Source organism: Tamandua tetradactyla, chromosome 7, assembly GCF_023851605.1.
Source record: "Tamandua tetradactyla isolate mTamTet1 chromosome 7, mTamTet1.pri, whole genome shotgun sequence".
Taxonomy (NCBI): Eukaryota; Metazoa; Chordata; class Mammalia; order Pilosa; family Myrmecophagidae; genus Tamandua; species Tamandua tetradactyla.
Window position 1 is genome coordinate 92,888,124 of NC_135333.1, and position 16,133 is coordinate 92,904,256.

Sequence of the window (16,133 nt, forward strand, 5' to 3'; positions counted from 1 at the left end):
CAATATAATAAGCTTTCCCTCTAAGTCTGGGCCATCCTGCTCTCATGAGTTCAGTGACATGACTGGTAAGAGTCAACTGTGTTTATTAGCTAATTTATTCCAGTTCTCGTTTGTACTGCTATTGCATAATATAATTAAATATTTTGAAAATCGATAAAATATGAGCATAAGAGTTATTTCTATGAAAAATAATACTTTGGAAATACTCAAAAAATAAATTTGCTCAAAAATTTCTGTTGAATTAAATGTGGGTGAGATAATTGTAAAACACTGGAGTACAAACAGAAAAATCTCAGAGAGTATAGTCAAATTCCTTTGCAACTATATTTAAGCTTTATTCCACCTTAAAATTTAAAAAAATTAATAACCATAGCAATGCATTATGCATGTGGGTTTTTGCAAATTCTAATCAATACACTTGTACTCAAACAAAAGGGCATGGATTGGCATGAGATCGGTGAATGGCTGTACAATTGGAATTTTAGGATAAAACAAAATGGTCAAATTCTGAAAAATTTGTTTTATGATTCCCCATTTAAAACTAATCAACCAACTGCTGATCAAGTGTGCATTCAGAGAGCACATCCTCTGCACTATATTAGTGCAGAAGCTAACCGGAAGGGGCATTTCTTGAGAATTCTTGTGTAGGAAGCGCTGAGTTGCAAGACGGTCTCTGGACATTCTAACCCCGTCATATGTGGTGGAATAGTGGAAACCTTACCCAGGGTAAGGGTACAGGAATGTTCAGAAATCTTTGGTGGCATGTGGAAGATCTACAAGGGTTCTTCTGATTTTCCTACATAATCCCACGTTTTATAGCACCCCCAATAGGAACAAACGTGATAGCTATGCCTCAGTAAAGCAAAGCTGAAACTCATGTATGTTGATGATTTAAGGAAAGGGTTCTCACAGTTTTATTTGATGATCTGGGTCTTAAATTGAACCCACAACCTTTGCTATGACATTTTCCAGGGGAGATTTTCCCTGCACTATAGGAATATAATAGATGAGCTGTGCCAGAAGTCGGGGAGAGGTCAATAGCACTTCTGCAACATTTAAAAAACAAAATAAAGTTTAACAGAAACAATATTCATGTCATATATAATTACCAATTTAACAGGGCTATTTTTAGAATTGTAGGGCAGCCAAAAAGAGATTGTTATGGATACATCACTAATGACTTAATTTCACTATTACCTTTGGGATCTATACAGTCATTATAACAGTAATGGGTAATTGTTGGAACTGATTTCAGATAATAGCACCTTTAACCCTGTATTTCCCTAATCATTCTCATTCTCACTGTGCACAGAGATGGAAAACATTAGGTCTTCTGAAGTTAAAGGAGGTGTGGAGCAGTGAGGAGGGGTTGGAATTCCTGTCCCAGCAACTTCCACAAAAAAACCACAATATCAAAATCGGGGCAATCTTCCAGTCACCTAGGGTAAATAATCATCAAAATGATGAACAGTCCTGGTTCACAGATAGAGTGACCTGTTATTACAAAAAACAATCACATCTGTTGAAAATTCACCACAGTCTCATCCACACAAAAACGAAGATACTTATAACCAGCAAGGGATCTGAGCCTGGTCTGAGAGGATAAAATATTTTACTAATTACTATGAAGCTTATTTGTAGCTTTAATTTTCACCCCATTCCTCAAGGGACATATTTCTTCCACAAATACAGTTGCTGAAGTAAACATTTATAGTTATTGTTTTTCTGGAAAGAAGTGGAAATACTCAACTAGCTACTGTAATTCTGTAAAATCAACTGCCAGTGAGTTTTACTTAATTTATAACTTTGCCTCAAGTTGTTCCTTAAGGCCTGCCTTATTTTTCTGTTTGTACCTTACAGAAAACAGCCTGTTAGAATGAAACCAATTTTTAAAATATAATGATGGCACTTCCTTCCAATCAATAATTTTTAGATAAACTTCCTGCTATCCTTTCCCTTCAAGAATACCATCTAAAATCACAAATACAAATTAATTATTAAATCCAAAATACACCTTATATGTGCTCTTGAAAGAGTATGCCTTATTCAAAATGACATTTCCTTACTCAAAAGGTATATATATTTATTGTGAAGCATCTGGAACATGCAAGAAAATAGTTAAAATAAACTGCAATCTCACCAACCAGAGGTAAGTTTTGTGAACATTTTGGTAAACTGCCTTCTAAGGAAAGAAAATGATTCTTTAATAAATCTTAAAAACAATATTTTAGTCTTCAATGAAAACTATTCCTTAATAAAAAGCTTTGTTATAATCTTTCCTTTGGGACTTAAATTTCTCATAATCTTTGGAAAAGTGTTTGATAGCTAACCTGATGTATATAGTTTTGAATTTAACCATGTTGACCATGTTGAATGTTAAGTAACAGGATCCTAAAGTTTAAAAGACTGTAATTAATGAACAATCCGTTTGTACAAAGCATTGTTCAAAAGGATAATTAAAAAAAAAACATGACCGCTAATCCAAGAATGAAGATTTCAAACTGAGCATTGAGAGAATACTGGTAGGAGCTTTAGCGAAATGTATGATTTGATTGGTATATGTGTCTAAGCAATACGAAAGGTGGAACAGGATCAGAAAATTCAACCATATGCAGACCAATCTGTGAGGGATGAAAAACTCTTAAGGCTTCTGTGAGCCCCACAGTATTGAGTACAGAAGAGGATTCACCTTGCTACATCTTGCTTACTTCAGAGACTGGGAGGCTATGTTTGTTTATCAGATATCTACACGGTCAAGGTAAAATATACTTATTATCTGGGACCTTTTAGAGAAGACCATCTTGAAAGTCAGAATTGTGATAAAAGAGTGTATAAGAGCAGTATGGACTGCTGTTCATAATACAGAATGTAAATATTTGGTTTCCCCTTAAAGTCATATCAAAAGGCATTTTTGATGTACTTTCTTCAAGTGATAGAATATAAAAAGAGTGTCAGAGCTGCTTGCTTATTACTTATTTGTATGCTGTATGACGGGGGTCACATTTCACTCTTTTCCATGTGAGTATCCTGTTATTGCAGCACCATTTGTTGAAATTTTTGTTTGTTAGTTTTGTCTTTCTTTCTTTGCTTGTTTTGGGGAAGTGCATGGGTGGGAAATCGAACCAGAGTCTCCCACATGGCAGGTGAGAATTCTACCACAGAACTATCCTTGTACCCCCAGAGCTGTTTATTTAAAATATAAACATATTAAATATCAACATGTATACATGCTTTAAATATGTCTCATATTCCCAACCAGATAATCAAGACTCTTTTCATTTCCTTTCTATTTTATACAACTATCAGGGTAATTCATTACAATAATGCAAAGGTCTTCATATAAAATTCTTTCAGACAGTGGGAGGTCTAGAATTTTTCACATACACGTCATTAACAATTTATTGGGATAAATGTCCTGAGAACTTACCGGTGTATTTTCAGTCACCACCTCCTGTTGACATGCATGTATGTTGTCATCTGTGTGCTGCTTCATTGCTTAATGTGTGCAAATGGAAACTTTTATAAGGAGTCGCCAAGAGTTAGAGCAAAGGTAGAGTTACCTCGTTTGTAACAGACATAAACACTGAGCCAAAAGACTCAGAGTCCACGAACTACCAAGGACAAGTTCACTGTCAAGAGGAACAAGGAAACATGCCACACAGTCAGAGGAGACCAGTCAGACCAGCAGCGGTCTGGGAGCCTGGCAGCCGGCACAGCGCACTCACTTGAGGGCCGCTCTGTAGTGGGAGATGGCTTCCCTGTCTCGACCTCTGTCCTTCAGGAAATTGGCGTAGTTGTAGTGGGCCTTGGCATTGTGGGGCAGAGTTTGAACTCCAGACCTAAGATTAACAAATTTAAAAAAAACAAGGAAAAAAAGTGTACCATTTAGGAGTGTTGTTAGTGCCTTAATGTTGTACTCATATTTTATTCACATCAGTCCATTTTTTTCTAAACTAGGGTTCCCAAATCTGTGAATGATATGAAATACGAAGCATGCTTCTATGGAAATGATGAAGCAGGCAGGCGTCCATGACTGAACAAATAGGCTAACTGTACACAAACAAAATGTCCTAGGCCTGTAAACCTAAGGGCCTTTTGTATACAGCTGAAAGACTCATGGAGCCCCTCCAGAGCACTGCTCTCTTTCTTGAGGTGTCTTCTGGGAGCACAGCAGGGACCAGTTACAGACCTGAGAGCACATCGCACACCAAAGGAAACACATAGCACTCCAATTATCAGGGCAGTCTGGCTTTCCGAAGTTAAGGTGAAGGCGGCAGGAGACAATGATACTGGGGCTCTACTGAAGCAAAGTGAGAGCCTGAGTTCATCCTTTTAGTGGGAGTTCCAATATTGGGCAAGCCCTTTCTTCCTTCCATGTCTATCTCAGGGGATGATTCCTAGTCCTGAAGACTTGATGAATTAGCTTAGTTTGATCTCAGTGAGCACAAAAACCCTAAAGAAAGAAGATTAAACGGTTTTCATAAACTGAGAATAGCTCATAACCACAATCTCCTTTACAAAATCTGAGATGAGATGTAATCTGTGGTGCCCCTTTACTCTCTGCCTTCTTTCCCTTTATTCCTTCCACCATTCTTGGTTCCTTCAGGATTGGAACCTATCAAATTAGTTTATATGAAAGACTCTCTCCTACCTCCCTTCCTGCCTACAAAGTCACTGCTTTCTCACATGGATGCACAGTTCTCAGGGGAGCCTTGTTGGAGACAAAACAAATTCTAGACCAAGGGGTATGCAGGAAGATTCAGAAAGCTCCTTAATCACTCCATAACTGTGGGTGATTAAGTCAAGCTTGGCTGAGATAATTCTTTTGCCTCTCCCTAGTATAATTTGGGATGAATGAAAGGGAAAGAAATAGTAAATGTTAATATAACCTCAAGAAGAATCATTAAGAAGGGATATATTCTAGAGGTGAGATGGTTTGGTCCAATTAGGTTGCAAGCATTTCTCGGATGGGAAGTAAATGGTACAGTCACTCAGTATCTATGTGGAGTCCCTTCAGCGTCAGACACTGAGCCAGATCCTGGAATGGGCAGAGTTCCTGCCCTCAAGGAGATTCCAGGAGTATAGAAAATATGGGCAAGTAGGAAACATGGGTGCTTACAAACAATTTGTCACTGGAGATGAAAAGTATCTTGGGGCATGGCATGCTTATCCCAACAGTGTCTGCATTGGGGGACTTCCAGGAGGTAGCATCAGCTTTGCTGTCACTTTAAGGGGAAACTAATCTCTGGAGGGGGACAAAGGTCTAGGGAGGAGGAGGATGTACTAATCAGAGAAAAAAGAGTGTGGGGCTTTTGAGGGGCTGAAAGAAGTTCAGAGTGGATGGATCCTAGAAAGACTAGATTTGGGAGTGGAGAGACTCTGAAGGGGCCTTGTGGCTCACATCAGAACCTTTGCTTTATCTGAAGAGCAATGGCAAGCCAGTAGAGGATTTTAAACAGGAAAATGAGACCAACTGTTGAGTATTTTTTGAGTGGTTGTTCTGGCTGACTACCCTGGGGAAACGGAGTGGAAGAAAGGAAGACTGGAGGCAAAGGGATCCATGGTAGGCTGTGTCAGGAACTGAAGGGTGAGAGAGAGACAGATGAGGAATAGAACTTTAACAGAGTCAACAGGAGAAGCAGAAAAATTCAGGAGATACTCAAGAGCCAAAATTGCTAGGACTTGGGATAGAAAACACTCAGGAAAACAATCCTGCATGTGCACATCAATTTAGTTCCTTCCTTCATTCCTGATTTCCCTCCTCTCTCCCTCTGTCCCTCCCTCTCTTCTTTTTAACCCTCGTTCCTTTCCCTTATAGCCTTTCACATTAACAAAAAGAGAGATGGTTTACAAAAATAAATAAATACAGAAGGGAATTATAGAAAAAGTAATCAAAGTAGAGGTGGATCAAGGGACTACGTGATAACAGTTCTGGATTTGCACACAGCAGTTTTCTGGGCTATCTCAAGGCCATGATGATTTTTTTCTGGGAAATTTCTGGGCATTATTACCAATCACCTTTGACAATTCCACAATAATCCTCTAATTACCCAGAGCTAAAATATATGTTCTTAAAAGCTGGTGAAATTGGGATTTTTGTGTATATTTAATATAGCATTTCTTCTTCTTTTCTTTTATATTTCTCAAAAGATATCAGTATCAAAAAAGTACTGATATTCTCCAGATCAGTACTGCATCTCATAACTGATAAAGAGTTACAAATGGGGAAATGTGTTAGTTGTGAAATATATTCCTATATAACTAATGAGTTGGCTTGTTATATAGGCTTACTGAATATGGAAAGAAATGCTATATTGAAGGGTTCCTGCCAAAAATGATTACATTGGCTTAAGTTGTTGTTGATCTTAAGACAGTTTTTTTCTGACAGTACCAATAGAGCAAGTCCTGGCTGCTTAGGCTATTTCCAGTTCATGACAATTGAATCAATCTGTTCAATAATAGAATATTTGTTTCTCTATTCTTTTTGAATGACTGGCTATTATGTAGGGTGCTGTGGCTGCCTCTCTAACGTCTATTCCACAACTCCCACACCGCAGGCACACAAGGGGATCACGGCAATTAATCCCACACCCATCGCTAGGCGTGGACCCCTATATTCAGGCTAATCCCACCTCCCACTCCCCAACAACCACAGGGATCAGCGTAGGTAGCCCAGGCCTAGGCTTATCACCAGTTGGCCACACTCTGGGCAGAAAAACTGATTCTGGAATGGACAGGTAATCCTATTCAGTCTAATAAGTTGTGAGGAGAGGTTTGAGAAAGATGGTTCCAAACGCTTCTGACACCAGAATTCAGCTTTCTTCTCCCATTGTATACAGAAGTAGCAGACACCATATCAGGCAGAGTAGAGCAATGGAAGCAAATGGCTTCCAGATGTCAATAATGAGACACAAAATTTCTTTCCCAGCACTCACTATGTGCCAGATACTGTTCTAAGTGCTTCACATGTATTAATGTACTTAATCCACCAAACCCTGTGAGGTTAGGCTAGCTATCCTGTATCCTATTATTTTAAACCAATAAACTACCTTTATTATTTAAGTTAGTTTGACTGGAGTTTTCTGTCACTGGAATTGGAAATTTCACAAATTCCAAACAGATACAGCTAGATAACGTTTTCCTTTCTTGGTGGGTGGAGGGTTATATACCACCCCTGAAGTCACTGCTGAAGCGTGAACAGAAAATGCTGATTCTTCTGCAATAAGAGCTTGACCCATCACTAAATTTTTGCCTTCTGGCTTGTCAAATACACTGGTAAAGATGACATAACTGAACAGCACAACAAACCCATTTTTGCTTCAATGCTGTTTAGAAATTACTTTACTTGTTACTAATCAGCCATCTTTTGAACTCCCTAAGGCAGTTCACTAGCACCCTACCCACCTCATTCTCCTAGTTCAGCAGAAGATCCTACTTACCACTTCATTATTTCACTGAGATGGGGGCATTGCCATGACCCCCCACCCCCACCCCCAACAACTCCATCCCATCCTCCGTACTCTTTGTTGTATATCCACTTGGGTTTATCTGCACCCAGTTCAAGTTGTTCCCATGCCCAACTCTAGATGTTCTGCAGAGACTGTGCACTTCCCAGGGTCAAGACTTCATTCATTTACATAACTTCCCCTGCCACCCCATCAAAATCTTACTTTTATCCCTGTATTTTATAGTTTTGGAGTAATGATTGCAGTAATTAGGAAGTTAAGTTAAATGTGAGGGTGGGATGGTAGAAAGAGACAAGCAGCTGTAGAATTAGTTCAGAATATTTTTCCAGATGAGCATTAGAAGGTTGAAGAATTGCATTTATGTCTCTTTGCATTTGGAAGATGGGGCTGAGATGTGGACAAGGAGGCTGACTGAGCTCTCTCATCTAAATTTCACATAATAGGAATCTATTATGGGTGAATTTAGTGGATTATAAACTTATACATGTATGGAAGGGAGTTATGGTAACAGTCCTGAGCACTATATACAAAGTTCCATTAGCTGCGCTGATTTAAGGCTTTTTATTGATTGCTAAATGTTTTGGAATGAAAGTACTTGATAGCTCAGAGCATCCGGACTATGACAAGATTAGAATGAAGGCATCATGCCATTTAATCAGTCCCCTAACTTGGAAATCTCCTTATACTCTTACATTTCCCTAGCCCTCATGTCCACTGATTATCAACCTTTAAAACTCTTTCTCAGAAACTTCACTCAAATATGATTCCTTCTCTGAATCATCCTGTAATCTGTATTAACTCCAGATCTTTGTGCAGTACTTTCTACCCAGATCTGATGCCATGCCCTTTTCTAACATCCTGTCCCTGCCCTGGAGTACAGGGTGCCATTACCACCCTGTGAATTCAGGCTATAACCATGTGATTTCATTTGGCAGAAAAAAAAATAAATAAGAGTTGAAGTGACAAGTGTCTTCTCTGGGCAGAAATTTTAAATAGCCAACTTGTAGTTCACCATGTTATCTGTTTCCTTTGCAACTATTATTTGGTGATGCATCAGAGACAGGCTTTTCTCTGACAGCCCATTATCTGGAATAAAGATGAAGAGCTGCAGCAGAACTGCAATGGTTGGGAGTAAGAAATAAAGTTTAGTTGTAAGCATCTGAAAGTTTGGCATTATTGGTTACTTCCACATAACCTAGTATGCTAGTTTAAAACGGTTATGTACCCCAGAAAAGCCATGTTGTTCTTCCTAATCCAATCTTGTGTGGGAAAATCTATTGTTTAGGGTGAAAACTATGATTAAATTGCTTCCATGAAGATGTAACATATCCAATTGTGGGCATGATCTTTTGATTAGATGGATATGTGACTCCGCATTCAAGGTGGGCCCTAATTAGTTTACTATAGTCTTTTAGAGAACTCAAAGAGAGGGAAAGGGTTCAGAAGAGATAAAGAAGCAGACATATGGAGATGCTTGGAGGGCCTAAAGAGAGAGCAGATGCCTAGGCACAGATATTTGGAGATGCAGAGCCCAGCAGGCATCACCATGTGCTTTCCTATGAGATGCTAAGCAAGCCAGAAGTCTGAAGGATCCACAGGGGCTGAGAAAGTCATCTGAAACCAGAAGCCAGGAGAAGCTGCAGACAGTCATGTGTCTTCCCATGTGACAGATATCGGCCTTTCTTTTGAGTCAAGGCATCTTTCTCTGGATACCTTAGTTTGAACATTTTTGTGACCTTAGATCTGTGTGAATTTGTAACTTAATAAATCCTCTCTATAAAAGCCATTCCATTTCTCGTATAATGCATTCTGGCAGCATTAGTAAACCAAAACACCTAGTAAATCTTGAATGGCATGATGTTTTCTAAATCTATTACAATTTCTAAATGCTCTCTCTCTATTTCTCTCTCTCTCCTTTCTGGTCCTCATGCCACTACATTAGTTAACTTCAATTGCTATAAGAAAAACCCAATACTTTCAATGGCATAATATTATAGGAATTTATTTCTTACTCATAAAAAGTCCACAAATGGTATGACTAGTTTGAATAGGAGGGTCCTACTGCTTAGTCATGCAAGGATCCATGCTTCCTCCAAAGTCACTCTTGATACCTAATTAAACTCCAGCCAAAAGCTGAGGAAGAGAGAAGCTAGAGATGTCATACTTGCTTTCAAACATTCTAGCCCATAAAAGACCACATCACTTCCTCTTATTCCCTTGGTGAGAACAAGCATATTGCCCTGACTAGAGAAAAAGAGGATGGGAAATGTAGTCCCCAGCTAGTTAGCAGATTCTTAGCCACAACCCTACACAATGGGAGAGGAGCATCAAAGTCATTAGCTAGTAGGGAAATGCAAATTATAACCACAATGAGATACCATTTCATACCTACTAGAATGGTCATTATTTAAAAAAAAATAAAAATAGAAAACTACAAGTGTTGGAGAAGATATGGAGGAATAGGAACACTTAGTTACTACTGGTGGGAATGTAAAATGGTGCAGCTGGTGTGGAAGCAGTTTGGAGGTTCCTTGGGAAGCTAAGTATAGGACTACCATATGACCCTGCAATCCCACTACTAAGTATATACCCAAAAGAATTGAAAGCAGGGACACAAACAGATTATTTGCACACCAATGTTCATAGCAGCATTATTCAAAATTGCCAAAAGATGGAAGCATCCTAAATGCCCATGAACCAATGAACAGATACACAAAATGTGGTATGTGCCTATGACAGAATATTATTTAACTGCAAAAAGGAATAAAGTCCTGATATATGTGACAACATGTAGGAATCCTGAGGATATTACATTGAGCGAAATAAACCAGAACAAAAGAATTGTATGATTTCACTGTTATTGAACTAATGATATTTGGCAAACTCATGGAGTTAGACTCTAGAATACAGGTTACCATGAAATAGGTTGGGGTTAGGGAATGGAGAGCTGATGTTTAACTTGTACAGATTTTTCTCCACAGGCTAATGGTAAAGGTTTGGAAAGGGATGGTGGTGATGGTAGCACATTACTGTGAGGGTAGCCAATAGCACGGAACCATGTAGGTGAATGTGATTAAAAGGGGAAACTTAAGGATGTATATGTTACTAGAATAAAAATTGCAGGATAAAACATAGGACCGTACAACACACAGTGAAGCACATTGTAGAGGAAAGACTATAGTTAATAAAAAGTACAAGAATGTTCTTTTATGAATATAACAAGTGTATGACAGTATTACAAGGTATTAATAATAAAGAGGCTTATGGAAAAAATAAACCTAATGTAAACTATGGACAATAGTTAACAAGACCATATTAATAATCTTTCATAAATTGTAACAAATTAACTACTTTTAAAAAATAGTATAATCACAAAAAAGTGCTTTCAACAAGTGTAACCAATGTTCCATACCAAAATCAAGGTGGTGGTGGGTGGAGTGGGAATCCTGTACTTTATACATGGTAATTCTATAAACCCATACTGTCTCTAACAACAACAACAACAAAAAACTGTTGGGAAAATATATAAGACCTTGTGACCCTTACTGAATTGTTATTCAAATAGCAGTTCCTTAGGACCTGGCAAAGAATGCCCCACTGAAAATGCACTGGCTGGGACATTGAGGAACTCTCCAGAGATGTATTTGGCAGCTGGGAGGCAAGAGACCAACCCAAGGGAAGCAGATCATACATAAGCAGCAGACATCAAGCTTACATATGGCTGTTTCAGTGATTTAAAATGTACCACCAGTGGCTAGGATTTTAATATAATTTAAAAATGGATGGCCTGAGTTTTCAATGTACACTGCTATATGTGTGAGTTGTGTTATCTGTATCTGTACCCCAGAATGAGAGCGTTAGAAAAAAAATGGATATTACTCAAAGTGAATTTAGCCACAGGGGCAGGAGCTGGGTCAGGGTGATAGTGATGGTTTTAAAAGAGCAGTCTAATCGGTATCCAGGGAAATTTCTGATATTTCCATCCAGAACTCAATAATGGTTGGTAACAGGCAGATTTCAAAACTAGCTTCATTTCAGCACAGATGCAACCGGCACTTGATTGGAATCGATCCTTTACTACTTGCTCAATTAGCACAGTTTTTCTCTAAGTTATGTTTCACCCGAGGAATAGACAATGAGGGCTGTGGAAACACTGTCCTTGCTAAGAGCAGAGCATTGTTCTGTGACGGTGAGAGGAAACAATAATATTCCTAGCAGGCAAGCAGAAGTGGGCGGAGGAACCCAAATCCCACAAGCACATTACTTTTCCCATTGTTGTTTTTGACCCTTACGCTCTCTCTGGATATTTTTCTGCTATGTTTTTCCAGTCTCTCATTTCATAAAGTAGAATTTGTGAAAAAAGGAAATAAATAACTGGCTATAGGAAAACTTTCCACATAATTGTAATTGCCAGGTTACCCTTCCCTCCAGGGCCAAGCACCCCGATTTGCTTTCTTGATTCTCTGATTTAGTATTTCCCATTATTTTAATGGACTTATGCGGCTTTACATATATTTACCCCCAAGGAAATATAGCATTCATAAATTTTGAATGATTATAAGTAAAAATCTCCCTTTCAGCCCAAGACTTTAATTCTCCCAGTTTAGATTTCTCACTCAGATTTTAAGTTTGTAAAAGCCTTGAGAAATAAGAGAGAAAGCACTTCTTAGTTGTATCTCTTAACTTTTCAGAACATCACATTGTCCTAACGTCATCACTGAACAAAAGGTCAGGGGAACCATTCCCAAATTCCTGGTTAGAAACAAACACACTTTAAAAAAAAAAAAAAAAACCAATATGTTCAGCCAGAGTTTACAGGAAAGGAAAATAAGAATTTGTGACACTCCTCAATTTTGAACCCTGTGTGGACCTGAGGTTTTAAAAGCTTTACAGTAGCCCATTTTGAATCAAGCACTAGGCTAAGCACATACTTCCATGGATTATTGCCTTTAATCCTTTTTTTCAATTAATTTTTATTTTTATTGATATATATTATATATTCACATACCATGTAATCACCAAACCTTTAATCCTTCTAATAATCTATGAGATAGGGTAACATTATTGCACCTCCCATTTTATAAATGAGGAATCTGAAGCTCAGAGAAATTAAGACATTTTTCTAAGGGACCTAGTAAGTAGTTGGCTAAGCTTTGTACCAAAGCCAGTTTATGGTGAGAATCACTCCTAGAGTTGATAAACATTTGATGCTAAACCAAAAAGATAACACAGGGTATGAATGATGTCAGAATTTCACAGTCACAGTGTTTATATCAGAGGTCAGAAAACTAAGGCTTTATGGGTCAGAGCTGAGCCTATTTATTTATTTATTTTGGCTGCTGTCCTGATACTAGGCAGAATTGAGTAGATGTGATAGAGACTATATGCCTGCAAAACCTAAAATGTTTACTATCTTGTTCTTTACAGAAAAATTTGCCAATCTCTAGTTTATGTTCTCTATCCTGGAAAATCTGCTGATCTCGGTCTCAGTAATTCAGAGAGGAAGAGAGAGGAACATGTTTCCTGCACAATTGGTGAATAATCTGTGTTCTAGTTTGCTAACTGCCAGAATGCAATATACCAGAAACAGAATGGCTTTTAAAAAGGGGAATTTAATCAGATGCTAGTTTACAGTTCCAAGGCTGAGAAAATGTCCCAATTACAAGTCTATAGAAATGTCCAATCAAAGGCATTCAAGTAAAGATACCTTGGTTCCAAAAGGCCGATGAAGTTCAGGGTTTCTCTCTGAAGTGAGAAGGCACATGGTGAACACAGTCACAGTTTCTCTCTCATTTGGAAAGGCACATGGTGAACATGATCAGGGTTCCTCTCTCATCTGGAAGGGCACATGGCAGACACGGCATCATCTGCTGGCTTCTTCTCCTGGCTTTCTATTTCATGAAGCTCCCTGGGAGACATTTTTCTTCTTCATCTCCAAATGAAGATCTCCATCTCCATCTCAGGCTGGTGGACTCTGTTTCTCGTGGCTATGTCATTCTCTGCTCTCTCTGAATCTCTTTCATTCTCCAAAATGTTTCCTCTTTTATAGGACTCCAGAAACTTATCAAGACCCACCCAAATGGGTGGACACATGTCATCATCTAATCCAGCTCAACAACCAATCTTGATTAAATCACATCTCCAGGGAGATTATCTAATTACAGATTCAAACATACAGTATCGAATAGGGATTATTGTCCCTATACGAAATGGGATTTAGATTAAAACATGGCTTTTCTAGGGGACATACATCCTTCCAAACCAGCACAATCTCGATCACAATTTCTTAATTTGTGGTCTGTGGATCACTTAAACAGTTCACAGATCCAGAGAGATTCTGAACTGATAGAAAAGAAAACATGCTTATTCTGTCTTTCCAGGTATTGGGAAGATTATCTGATTACGCTATCATGGTATTACTTACTACAGACATACATTTCCCAGGCCATGATTAGACCCAGACAGAGCTATATACAGTTATCCCCAGGTCAGGACATCAGAATAGTTTATTATAAGAACTAAAGAAAATATACATGGAAACTATGATTATGAACTTTTCTCTCTCTTTACACTGGCCTAGCCTAGATGAGAAAAATACAAAGTAAAAATGAGATGTGGCAAAGTTTATGTATCCTTTGGCTTTCACATCAGATTTGGGTTTCAATCCTGGCACTTCCTCTTTATAACTATTTCAGCATGGTCAAATTCCTTACCTTCTCTGGGTTTTGGATGAGACACAAGTGATGGGTTCTTGTGCTTTTTGTGTACAGGTTTCTTGTTAATAGAAATACAAAGATAACAATGCTGAGAGGAGGCCTGCATTTGTGTCTCCTAAAAATACATCAGACAGGAGGCTTCAACTGAAAAAGGCTGGAATTTAATCAAAATTTTTATTTTCTATAACAGAAAGGTCTGTCCTGAGATATTCTGTAAGATTGCTCACGGTATTATCTAGCAAAACCAGCCCCCATACTTAGAGCAGCTACAATGAGACCCAACGTCTTGGGAATGGTAAATGGGTTTATAGTTTAGAACAGAAGAGAAAACTGAAGCAGTGCCTTTGCCAAGGACATTGTCTTCTCTAGAAGCACTGAACTCCTTAAATTTTTTTCAAGGAGATCATGGACAAATTGGCAGCTAGACCTTGAAAATGTAACTGATGAGTGAAATTACTGATGTATTTCAGTATGGCCAACTCTTGTTTTGGCCTTTATGGCTAATTTGGGCTTTTCTCCTTCTTCAATATTCAGCTCAGGCCTATGAGAATCATCTTTGGAGGCCCAGGTTGATCTTAGATACCCAACTGCACTTATACAGGGTCCTGTGTCTACTTCTGTCCCACACGTGTTACATTATTATTGCAGTGTGTTCATCTGTTTGACTTTATACAATCTCTCAGCTCTACTACAGCAGAGATAATCTCTCCCTTTTTCTTTCTTTCTCATATCCTAGAATGGAGTGCTTAGTTCACAGTAATGATTTCACATCCTTACAGAATACTCACCATATGCCAGACACTGTCTTAAACTTACATTTAGTTTATCCTTATCCTACATCAGGAGGTAAGCGCTGTTATTATCCCAAATTTAAACATTTAAAATATGAGGCACAAAGTGGTTAAATAACTGGCCCAAGATCACGCATCTATCAAAGTGTAAACTTGGAGTGGAAATTAGAAAGTCTGACTCAACCACTGACCTCTATACTGCCTTGTAGATTCTCATGAATGTTAAACTTATCTGAACAACACTCAGCACAGATATACATACAAACATCTGGTCTTGCAGGAATTAGTACACTCTTAAATTCTCAGATTCTTGAACATTTTCTCAGGACACCATAAAATATAATAGGCAAAGTTTTCTAAAAAAATAGTGATAGCTTTGCTTTACACATTAACAAAATTCTCTTTTGATCATCAAGGGCCTCTCAGGACAAAAAGTCTCTCTAAGCACACGTAGGGATGTGGGGAATGGTCATGTTTTAGTAACCAATTGTTCCCTTAATAGATACTTTCATCTAAAAGAACAGAAGCTTCTAGACACAAAGTCAATGAGCTTTTTATTATTTTCTGTTGTTGTTTATTTTTAATTGCTGGCATCAACCATAGAGGGTTTGAATGGAAACTTATCTTTGAAATAATCCACTGCCTGCCAAAATCCATCATCAAGGTGGCTTTGACTAAGCAGTAAACAGCAGAAGACACAAACACTGTTAGAACCTTTATTCAGGCAAAGGGCTTAACACAGGGTAGAACGGTTTCAAAGTTTCTCAAGAAAAAAAAACACTTAAGCCAATAAAGACTCCCGCGCCCTTGTATTTATTTACAGAATGACCTCAACACTGGGCAGTAAGAGGAAGAAAGTTTAATGCGGTCTGTGAGAAATGGGTTGAACATGGAGGGGTATGACAGAGACTGAATCTAAAAAAGTAGTTCTGCAAGTCTGTGTGAAAAAAAAATCATCAAGAAAAAAAAGAAGATGAAAACCCTTACACAACAACAGGCCCCTACAGTACCAATTGAAGCAATGATGACAACAATGATAAGATAATATTAATAAAATAAGGCATGTATGCCAAACAGATATTTTGTTTTCTATTAAAAAGATAACGTTCAATTGCCAAGTAGTAAAATTACATTATTTTAAAAATAATATATCTCACCAG

At 38.2% G+C, this 16,133-nt stretch overlaps 1 protein-coding gene across 4 annotated transcripts in view; it reads right to left on the reverse strand.

Annotated features, from left to right (window-relative positions):
* Positions 1-16,133, reverse strand: part of TMTC1 (transmembrane O-mannosyltransferase targeting cadherins 1) — a 284,735-nt gene that overhangs the window by 93,623 nt on the left and 174,979 nt on the right. For 3 of the 4 annotated variants that reach the window (XM_077170430.1, XM_077170429.1, XM_077170433.1), the window contains one exon: positions 3,726-3,839. The exons of the other annotated variant lie outside the window; for it this stretch is intronic. In XM_077170430.1, the coding sequence (XP_077026545.1) occupies positions 3,726-3,839 (114 nt within the window). The remainder of the gene's footprint in view (positions 1-3,725; positions 3,840-16,133) is intronic. 4 annotated transcript variants of the gene reach the window in all.